Here is a 12,061-nt window from a genome sequence, read left to right as displayed (position 1 = left end):
GAGACACAATGCACTGCAGTGTAGTTTTATAGAAATAGGCCTATTTCTGCTCTGCGACCCCCAGGGTCCTGCCCACATAGGCTGATGAGCAGCAGCCAGAAATAAAGTGAAAACTTAGAGAGATTTAATGTCATCAAAATGTGGCATGTGAATGGGATGCCAATACCTCTCCCTGGGCTTTCTGACCAATCAAAACAGCTTGCTAAAGATAAAGTGCCCTGCATTCTGCAGTCAAACCACTTCCTTCCTCTGCAAGTGTTGTTAACTGCACTTGTCTCTCACTAAACCTTGCAAGCCTTTTCATCTGCTTTGTTATTCTTGTTTTCTGACATTGTCACGGATGGTAGATGTTGGTTAATAGTGATTGTATGTTGTGATATAGTCAGTCCTAGTTTTTCAATGCATTGTTTTTGAGAAGCCTGCTTATTAAGGCAGATTGTCATAAAATTAAATTTGACTGACTATATACTGTTTCATTATTGATTCAGATTTCATGAGGAATTGTTTAATGAGCACAAAAAAATGTTGAAAACTGATGAATAGTATGTTGGAGTTCAGGCACGTGGGCAAAGAAGGGAGAGTGAGAAACAGCAAAAGCGATTTTATTAATTCTTGATTGAATGGCTACATTAAATAAAAGTGGTGGGTGGATGATTAGATGCTTTTTAATGTGGCTGGAGCTAGTCTTAAACAAGTAAGCAAGTATTCTCTGAATATAAACTTATTTTAGTTTGATCTTTTAATTTCTGCCAGGGAATGCCCAACTTTTAGGACAAAACTGTTAGTATGTAACAGGTGCTCAATCATTGTTTTTTTTATATCCTATAGAATAAAGAGCTAATATGCAAATAGTCATCATGCCCTCATGCCATCACACTCTAGTGCTGGGGCCAGGGGACCTGAGGTGGGTCCTCCCAGGACACCTGAGGCCGGTCCTCCAGCCTCCCGCATCAGGGCCAGGAGACCGGAAGCTGTGCCCCACCACCCTACAAGTCTTGAAAGGGGTGGGGCCAGCTAGGTCTGGGTATCACAGGATTTCGAGACATGTGCAGGTGGGCAGGGACTTGACTCTGGGTCCCATAGCATGTCCCAGACTCTAACAGGAGGGAGATTTTCACATACATTTCACTAATTTTCTTTCATCTCTGACACTTATAGAGAAAGGGCAAATAGCAATATTAAAATATTTCCTCTAATTAATTCCCTTTTAATGTGCATGAATTTTGTGTACCGGGCCACTAGTAGAAATAAAAAATTCTTCACAACCTTTAACTTTTTCTTAAAATACCACTTTTCAAATTTTCTCATTTTGTCTTCAATGAATGCAATTCAAATTTCTTAGCAATTACAGTATGAGAAAAATTCACAAGTAGTATTTAATTTGAAATCTTAATGTACATCTACAAATCTGGTTTCTGAAATTGTAATTATCTATATTCCCTGTCATGGTTAGAAGAAAGCAAGATACTAAATATTTTATAATTGATTTGGATATAAAAAGTGATATCAGCCCAAATTAAAGGTCAGACAAATAAAGCTTTCATTGAAATAGTAACACTACCTAATTGTATGACATGCTCTGTGTTTTGTAAATAGCTTATTTATATCTCTTAAATACAGTTTGAGATAGTTATTAGAAGTCTGTCTAGTTTATATGTGAGGAAATTAGAGCTTAGAAAGATTGAATAATGAGCCAAGGTCAGACAACTGACATCCAAACGGAGGCAACCTGGCTCTACGCACAAACTAAAGCAAACAGAAACACACTCAGTTACTTGGAATGATCCGTAAAATGCAGTCATACTATCTCAAAGATCCAGGTCATTCGTCCTAGAAATTACACTATCATTTAACGAAGGTAATTAAATATGTTAGCTACCTTTGATTTCACTAAGAGAAAATGTTTATCAGAATAGTATTGCTGTCCATCTGATGTGGCTCAATGGTTAAGCATCAACCTATGAACCAGGAGGTCATAGTTTGATTCTCCATCAGGGAACATGCCTGGGTTGCAGGCTTGATCCCCTGTAGAAGGCATGCAGGAGGCAGTTGATCAATGATTCTCTCTTATCATTGATGTTTTTATCTCTCTCTCTCTCTCTCTCTCTCTCTCTCTTTCTCTCTCTCTCTCTCTCTCTCTCTCTCTCTCTCTCTCTCTCTCATCAATAAAAAATATTTTAAAAAATAGTATTACATCATTTGATAAATTATCTGATTCTGAGTTGTAATTTTAGGAAAAAAGGTTATGAGAGATTATATGTTCATGATCATTTCTTTGCTGGGATATAATTGTTGTCCTTTTCCCCCTCAATCCCTCTTCTCCATTTATCTCCAGAACTGTCTTTGGTGACCATCTCTTATCTGGACTATTATAGCAGCCTCTTATTTGTTCTCCATACTGTCGCCAAAGGTATCTTCACAAACCAACAAAAATATGTTGTGTGACTCTCCTTTTTATTAAGACAAAGCAATTTTTCTTAATTTTATTTTGACTCATACATCCTATCGATAGTCCAATGAAAGCTGTAGACTATTTATGAGTAAAAATAACTTTATATACATTATTCATTATTCTCTGGCATAGCTTGTTTGGAATTTCAAATATCCACCATCAGCCTGCTTCCTCATCTGATATTCTATCATTTATCCCAACATCTGTACCCTGGTTTCATGACATTTCTATTGTTTTTGTCATGCTTGGAATATTCTCCAAGTTCTCTCTTCTATGCATTCTCTTATCTATCTAGAATACAATGCTGAAATAAAAGAAGGCCTTGTGATGTGTCTGCTATGGGCAGCCTTCACACCTCATTTTATAAGCTTGGGACTAGTATCTAGCTACTTACAATCTCAATTTTATCACTGGTGGATGAGGATGAGATCGGTATTTATTTTTCAGGTTTTTATAAAGATGAAATGAGATAGTGAATGTAAAGACTTTGGCAATCAATAAATACCCATCTTCAATACAGATTTATCATCTTCACTTTTTATTCCCTACCTCCCACCCCAGTGAGTGAATTTGGGGTTCCTTTCTGTGCCCCACAGCACCCAGGATGATACCTCTGAACCTGGAGCATTACTTGACATTTTCTGTTTCTTGTCTGTTTTTTTTTTAATCTCAACAATTTATTCTTAATCCAGATTGCACACTTAAGTAACGTGGGAAACTCTATTTACAAAATGCCCCTCCTTGCTGTAGCCAGTTTGGTTCAGTGGATAGAGTGTTGGAAGGGTCCCGGCTTTGATTCTGGTTCATGTGTCTCTCTCAAATTGATGTTTCTCTGTGTGTGTCTCTCCCCTTCCCTTTCACACTCTAAAAAATCAATGGAGAAATATCCATGGGTGAGGATTCACAGAAAGTAAATAAACAAATAAATAAATAATATCCCTCCTTGGTCCAATTAAATTAGAGTTTGGGCATGGTATGCAGTCATGGTGATTTTCATGGTCAAGCCTAGACTACAGACTCCTTGAGAGCAGGGATTCATCAGTGAACCCACTTCTATCATGGAGCTGCACATTGAACCTCCACCCAGTGATGCCCTAGAATGAATGAATGTGTGTAAGCATCATGGCCAGCTGCTACCCAGGCCTTATACAGTTGATAAACTTTAACCCATTTAATTATGAAAATGCAACACTCACATTTAACATATTTTTAATAAATGTACATTTATTCAATGGTAATCAATACGTAAGCAGATAAGGACATGCTTTAAGTTTTCTCAGAGTAGATGTTGCTTCAGGCAACCTTTTAATGTATATATTCATATGGTTAGTGAGCGGTTCTTGTTTTTTCATTCTTTGGGTATGGAAGTCCTATTGGTGAGATGGTTTTAGAAATCTCTTAAAGGGTGCTTAAATGCTTGGAGCTGAAATTAGTGGTCTGCCTGCCACTATAAGATTTCACACTGTTGGGTTTCTATATATAATTCTTTCCTGACTAGCATTTGTTTTGTTGCCTTTCTCTTGGGGGTGTATATGCAGATTTATATTTAACCTTCCTGTGTTCTTTCTTTTTAGTAACCCATCAATAATAGTGTTTGGCTGTAAAAATATACACAGTACCCCGAGAAAGGAAGAAGAAAGGGACTAATAGCATTAAAAGCAATAGCTCTAGCAATTTGTTGAAATTAACTTTTCCCCATAATGGCAAGCAGTGCTTTCTTTTCTGAATGCCAAATGGAAACTGATGTATAATAAAATGTGTCTTTCCATATAGTAAATAGTGTCAGATCACCATGACTACTAAAATCAACTTTCTCATTTAAATGCAAAAGATTTGTAAGTTTATTTTCAGTAGGATTCGATTTCAGGATGGCTTATGGGCAAGGGAAGTAGATTCCTATCTTTTCTCATAAAGAGAATCAGGACCTTATTATCTCAGTTCTGGCCTAGAAATTAAAATGTTATCAGCTCAACAAAAAGAAAAAACATACATTATAAAAATGTCTCTAACTGTTAGGTGATCCCAGTATGGAAAATGCATAGGTTAGGTAGTGTTATTGCAACAACAGTGATAGATTCTGGGACTATATTTAATTTCTTTACAATGTTATTTTCTCTTAGGTAATCAGTTCTGATGTGGGGTCAACAGTTTGCTTCTGGATGATAGACACTGGGCAGAAAATCAAACAATTTACTGGTTGTCATGGAAATGCAGAAATCAGCACTATGGCCCTTGATGCAAATGAGACACGGCTTTTGACTGGCAGCACAGATGGAACCGTTAAGGTAGGAAGAGGGGGCCAGAATTCTGTGAGAGGAAACACAGTGTTGACTGTATTTATTTGTGTGTGTTTTTTGTCCTTGCAAGAAGAGAGATGAGACAAGGTAAGGAGAGCAAAAGAACCCAAGCCATCTAATAACAAAGCTGTTAGGAAAATAAAAATTCTGTTGAAAAATGAATAAATGGGTTTTCTGAATAAATTATTTAGAATGAAAGCATAACTTGGCTTTCTTATTTCAGAAAGCTTTTTCCAGTGCTCTGGATAGAGGACTACTTTGGGGAATAAGAGGCCTGAATAATTTCAGCTAATGTCTCTCGTTTCCTTTTCCTCGATTTATAAATTGAGAAATCAGGGCATTTCAATATGGCATAGATGCAGTGTTTCCAGTAAATTAATATTTTAGAATCACCCCATTTTGTAATTTTTATTTTTATGTAAAGGTAAGGTAGTCAAGAAAGGAGGAAGAACAATCATGATCTTATTTCGAATTTATCTTACACTCACATGATGTTATGCTGTGGGGCTTTTCTTTATTTTGCAACTACTACTAATTTCTTCTGGGAGAACGACGATACTATTTTACTTTGAAAAAAAAAAAAGATCAAATTTTTATGCCAAGTTAGCTACAATGTGAAATCATGTCCATCAGTGAATCTCCCCCGCTTCCCCGGGCTCTGAGAGTAATGACAGTGTTTGATTGGAGATGACTTGTGACATTCTGAATAAGCTTTAAATGGTTTGCAAACGTCTGTCATATCTGGAGTCATGAGGGTGTTAGATGTCCTTTCCATGATAGGGTGTCTGATGCGTTCAGGGTCAGGGACGCTGTCTGGATATGTAGGTGTCATATCATGGAAGTTGGAGGCAAGCTTGCAGGAGGATTGCAAGATGCTAATGGCCGGTGGGAAGGAGGTGCTATGGCGTGTTACTGTGAAAATCTCTGGGAATCAGCAGAATTTGATTAACCTCTGGGAAGGTTAATGGATGAAGTGTGGACTGGGAGCTTGGATGTAAGCAAAATAGTCTCATTTATGGAAGGACTGACTGGTAAAAGGTGTGAGGGTAATGGAATAATCCCAATCCTAATAGTCAAGGTAGAATAAAATAAGAATAACTAGAAGTGGAGTATTAGACAGAGGCTTAGCAAAAGGAACAAGCAAGATTCTCACTTCTATTCCTGGGGAATGAGACAGAACTGAAAAATAAGGGAAGTGGATTAGGTACCTTTTACTCTTGTCATGGACAGTAGCCATCTGGAGTAGGGCAGATTTATAAATGGTTGCTAAAACAGTCCCAGCTAAGGGACGTGGTAGATTCTGGGCGAGTCACAACTTTACAATATCTATTTATGGTATTATTTTAGGTGGGCTTGGTTAGGAGACACGGGTAGAAAAAAACAGAATGACATGGGTGAGAAGATGTGCACTGTTCTGTCTCAGCTCAAGCCTTGACATCTTAGGAGCTAATGTGAATTTAGTAGTATAATCTCAGCTTTTGAAGGTACATTTATCTTTATCACAATAGCACAACAGAATTCTGAAATTTGGTAACCTCTACATAGGACACATAAATCAGGGTTGAGCTCTAGTGGCTGTATTTATGAAGAAATAAGAATGAATGACATTTTTCAATCTCATTTATCATTTGGCCTCTGTAATAAAGATTTGAAAGTATTGCCCTATTTATCAAGGTTTTGAAGTGCCTGTTTTTTTTAATTAATGTTTTGAATAATTAATACATACATATAATAACATTTAAAATATAAAATAGATGTAAAGTGAAAAAAAAAGTCTTCCACCCTTGCTTCCAGCTCCATTCTGTGCCTGCCACTGTTTCCAGCTTCTTATGCATGCTGCTGGCCTCTGATCATCACTTCTTTCTCAATGGCAGCTCACTGTCCATGCTGTTCTGCATTTTGTGTTTTCTGTCTAGACATTGATTCATATAAATAAAAACAATAGTCATAATGTAAGCTAACATTTAGTTCATGCTTACTAGTACTATGAACCAGGAAATTTCCTAGTGCTACACACACACACACACACACACACACACACACACACACATACACACACACACACACACACACAAATATGGTTGTTGCTTTTATTTTATCAGTTTTACAGATGAGAAAACTGAAGCCCAAGGAGATAAAGTGACTTTCTTAAGATTCCACAGATGGTTTAGTTTTGGCTTAGTTTAGACACATGGAGGTGACTTATTCTTAATGGCTACATTATATATCACTGTATAAATATTCCATATTCTGATGCTCAGTCTCTTATTAACTAACCTATAAATGCTTTCAAATCTTTAGCTTTTATAAACAACTAGAGGCCTGGTGCATGAAATTCATGCATGGTGGGGGGAGGTGTGTCCCTCAGCCCAGTCTGCACCCTCTCCAACCTGGGAGTCCTCAAGGGATATCCAACTGTCTGTTGGGATCAGGTCTAAATGACATTCTTCTCAAAATCCAGAACTGCTGGCTCCCAACTGCTTGCCTGCCTGCCTGCCTGATTGCCCTTAATGATTTCTGCCTGCTAGCTTGATCACCCCCTAATCATTCCCTGCCAGGCTGATCGACGCCTAACTGCTCCCTTGCTGGCCGATTGCCCCTAACTGCCCTTCCCCGCCAGTATGGTCACCCCTAAATGTCCTTCCCTGCAGGCATGGTCCCCAACTGTCCTCCCCTGCAGGCCTGATCGCCCCCAACTTCCCTCCCTTGCAGTTCTAGTCCCTTCCAACTGCCCTCCCATCTTGTGGTGGTCATATTGTGTCCACATGGGGAGGCATTCTTTGACCACATGGGGGCAGCCATCTTGTGTGTTGGAGTGATGGTCAATTTGCATATTACTCTTTTATTAGATAGGATGTTTCAAGAATATTCCACAAATTAGGCCATTTCACACATTTGAGCATCTCTGTGCAATGACTTTCTAGGAGTTGAATTTTTGAGTCAAAATGATATGCATTTTAAATTTGACAGGATGCTAGCTTACCCTTTGTGCATATGTACCCACAATGTCTCATAGCAAGGCATAGTTTTAACTGCTTGGGACTTTAATTACATTCTCTCTTAAAGCATTCCCATTGGGTCTATGTCCTCGCCAATGCCCAAGTGGAGTAATCTAGAATTGCCTGGGCTTACATAAGACTTAGTTCTAGCACCCACTATCAACAAGATGTTTTGTGGGCAGATGATGGAAAACTTGGTACAATAACTGTGTTTCAAGCTCTGTATTAAACCATTAAAATTCCAATCGCCCCTGAGAAATAATGTTAGAGACATTCTTAGAGTGATAAACAAGATTTCAACAAAATCAAAAATGGGGCTCTTCATAATTTCAACTTGCAACCCCCTTAAAAACACACACAAATTTGTTAGCCTTTGAATCAAACATTATTAGAATAAACTGGTAGTATTACCAGAGAGTAATACATATAATGGCTAAATTTCATTAGTGAGGGGATTTTCTTGAATTATTACGTATTCTGAGTAAATCAACCCTAATCCAGAATGGAAACACACACATTTAGAATAATCTTATTACACTGTGCTGTTTCACTCATTGAAGAAGATGTTTTCATTTTTTGTCTCAAAGGTGATTTAAATTTTTGTCTTAAAGGTGTGGGATTTCAATGGATATTGTCACCACACGCTAAATGTTGGAAAAGAGGGAGTTGTGGATATTTCACAGATCCTGGTACTTAAGAAGACAATACTGGTTACAGGCTGGGACAGGTATGATGTGCTTCACACAAAACTGTAGGAAGAATGTTCTTATTTGAATCAAAATATAAAAGAAAAAAAAGAACACAGAAATCTTGACTGATTCTAAGTCATTGACTTTCAGGTAACCTAGGTGAGTGAAACTGTTTGGAATTGACTGACTGCTTAGTGACTATACTATTATAAGATTGTATCGCTTGAGCAACTTTAAGAATTGTTTTAGGGCTTTCTCCTGGCTTTGGAAACCTTCCCTTTCCTTTAACCATTCCAGGTAGGGACATAATACCACATTCTGAGTATTAACACCAAAAGTTTCCCAAATGTGATAGGCAATAAATTCTTAATGCGTAAATTACATTCTCTCAAGTATAAAAGGAGCTCATTTCTTCTTCTCGTGTTGCTTATTTTAAATTGCAGCTCAAGAGGGAAATAGCGCACTGAATTCTGTGTTAGCACCTCCTTCATCTTAGTGCAGAGAGGCCCTTTCACAGCCCACTTACTGTTCTCAAGGAGCTATTCTTCCATTTCATTACAAGGGAAATTACTTTTCTTTCCTTTTTTTCCCTGAGAGAACTAAGAGATCACGAACAGAGTCTTTTCGATGGCGTTGTATAAGCACTAGGAAAATTAAAGTGCTGTGTTTTGAAAATATATTGTCCATAAATTCAACATTTCACAAAATATTGCTCTAATAGGTAATTTGCCCAGCATTATTCACTGTAGAATTATGATCTGAAGGGTTTGAAGCTAGGATTAAACAGATTTTATACCTAGAAAGCTAGCAGGACATACTTGGGGGTTTTTATCAATCATATGAAGGCTTTTCTTCTAATGCAAATGTGCATAGGCAGACAAACAGAGTGCCACACACAGCTCAGTTTCAGGGGAAGTTTGATGATAAGGAAGGAAATATAGACCAAATTATTCTACTTGATATTAAGAACTAATTCAATCATCCTCAAATTTGAAAGACAAGGCTTCGTTATATCCCTGGGAACAATCATGATCCATTAACCACTCATAACTGTTCCAATAGACTATGGCTTAATGATCTCTATAATTAGGCTGTGGCAGTGAATAACATTTAATTCTCTAATATCATGGCATGGTAGATGTGTAGTATTCAGATGACCCAATTTAAATTTGGGACAGAACAAGAAATAATTTTAAAAAGTAATCAGTGTCATTTATAACTGCAGGGATACCATTTTCTTAGATATATGTTTATGATCCCCATAGTTAGAAATTATCATCACATGTCTTATTTTTTATTGCTTCAGGAAAAAATTTTAAAAGATGAGATGTGTAGAGTCAACTGAAAATGGCTTAAAGGAACATCAATTTTCTATCTTTGTGGGTGATCATGTTCTAAAATCTTGGGGAGGAAGCTTTGGAAATGAGAGGAGGAAAGGTTACCACGTTTCCCATCTTTCACCATGTATTCCATTTTCCACAAGGTAGTCAAGACTTGGATCCCTTAGTTGGAATTGAAAGCTAAAACAATGTATTTTCAATGACTTCATGTCATTTTATATTGTTGGATTTAAAAATATATATATATTTTCTAAATCAGTGGCCTTATGTTAGAGGGGTTACTGGAGGATCTTTGCGGAGATCTTTTTACCAGGAGGCATTTGACAAAAGAAACAAGAGTATTGGTCAAGTATTTGGTAATAGCTTGGGAAGGATAGTCCATTATGCCAATTCCTTAATAGTTTAGTGATTAGAGAAGAAATAACTAGAAGACTGACAGCTCATTAAGCTTTCTTTAAAACCCAGAGGAAACTGGTAAGCTGAAGCTTTAACTTCAGGCTCTATCTAAAAAAGCCCTGTTTGCTAATTTTGCCCAGGATGGAATGAGAATTACACTTATTTAGTTAGGTAGATAAATATGTCACCTCATTTGTTTTATCCATAGAGCTTTGTAGCACTCCTTATTTGACACATTATCTAATTTAAACCTTGGCTTCACCTTGGAAGGTATGAGATATTTTATAGATATCTCAAATCTCTATCTTTAGCTCTTATCTCTCTAAACTCACTTTGCTGGGTGTGTTTGACTGCAATCCAAAAATCAACATATTCTAAACTGAAGGCATTATTTATTCCTCTCTCCAAAACCTGCTTCTTCTCTTACATTCAGAGTCTCAGTTAATAGTCAGAGACCTCGGTTTTCCCTTCTCACTCAACTTCACCACCAAGTAGTGACAAAGCCTTATCCATTGTATATTCTAAATATTTCTCAAACTTGCTCTCCTCACTACTACAACTGTATAATTCAGAGCACCATTTCTATATATATGAATGTCACAGCCTTCTAATTTGTCCTTTCTTCTAGTAATGCCTCTCTTTTACCTCTTAAATAGATACTGAACATTTTAGCTACAATGATTTCTTCCTACACAGCATTCTGTCAATGTCACTTCCTTATTTGACAACTTTCAGAGTGTCTACATAATAAATTGAAGTCCCCACTAGCTTGGACCTATTCTTAGTTTCATTCTCACTCATTCTCCTGAACATTCTAAACTCAAGGAGCAATCTACAGTCAGGATATTCCCCAACAAATTCACTGTTTCAATCCCCCTTGTCGTTATTCTCTGCCTTTCCCAAGCATTTCCTCATGTGGCTAATGTGCATTCCTAATTCAAGTCTCGTTCACATTTCTTCCCCATCAGGATATCCCTTTACTCCCAGGATGGAAAAATGCCTCCTTTTTGTCTTTGTGCTTTCTAGCTTCCTGCACTTCATCTAACATAAGAATAGAACACATGCCCTAACTGGTTTAGCTCAGTGGATAGAGCATCAGCTTGTGGATTGAAAGGTCCCAGATTCGATTCTGGTCAAGGGCTGGTACCTTGGTTGTGGGCACATCCCCAGTAGGAGGTAGCTGCTTGGGATCTTGGTGCAGGAGGCAGCTGATCGATATTTCTCTCTTATCAGTATTTCTAACTCTTTATCCCTCTTCCTTCCTCTCTGTAAAATATCAATGTATTAAAAAAAGAAAAAGAATAGGATACATATCATTGAGCATCTATTATAATAGATAGATGATAGATATAGTATGTATATTTATATAATGTCTAGTGCTTAATAGATACTCAATGATATTAGTTATATAACAATGTTTATTGACTAGACAAGGAATCTGATGATTAGCAAGATTAATTTCTTATTAGTCACACTCTGAATAAAAGGCATGCAGGGTATATATTAAAATCCATTCTCTCTTCACAATAAATCAGGAAGGTAAGTGTTACCAACTCTCTTCTATAAGAAAGGAAACGAAGCTTGAAGAAGTTGGGCAGCCGGGCCAAGCTTACAGAGCTAATAGGCAGCTGAGTTAGAATTTGACAGCAATGTCCATGCTCTTTCCATTATTTCTCAGTTACAGATGAAGTTGTTAAATCATGGGAAAGCAACTATATTCTTTTAAACAAGTAATTTGATTAAGTAGGTTGGTCATATCAATCAAAGGTAATGAATCATTTCTGTGCATTTGAAGAAGTGTATAAAAATGTATTAACTTAATAGCACCTTAAAGTTCTAGTGTATCATTATTCCTCCTATCTGTCTCTCAATTATTTTTAAATTGCAC

At 37.1% G+C, this 12,061-nt stretch overlaps 1 protein-coding gene across 1 annotated transcript in view; it reads left to right on the top strand.

Moving 5' to 3' along the window:
- The window catches only part of WDR49 (WD repeat domain 49), a 128,246-nt gene that overhangs the window by 62,020 nt on the left and 54,165 nt on the right, over window positions 1–12,061 (top strand). Inside the window, exons 8-9 of the mRNA XM_036447693.2 lie at window positions 4,573–4,737; window positions 8,360–8,475. Of these exons, the coding sequence (XP_036303586.1) occupies window positions 4,573–4,737; window positions 8,360–8,475 (281 nt within the window). The remainder of the gene's footprint in view (window positions 1–4,572; window positions 4,738–8,359; window positions 8,476–12,061) is intronic.

This window comes from Pipistrellus kuhlii, unplaced genomic scaffold (assembly GCF_014108245.1).
Source record: "Pipistrellus kuhlii isolate mPipKuh1 unplaced genomic scaffold, mPipKuh1.p scaffold_m20_p_2, whole genome shotgun sequence".
Classification (NCBI taxonomy): Eukaryota; Metazoa; Chordata; class Mammalia; order Chiroptera; family Vespertilionidae; genus Pipistrellus; species Pipistrellus kuhlii.
This window is presented reverse-complemented; position numbering and strand designations above follow the sequence as displayed.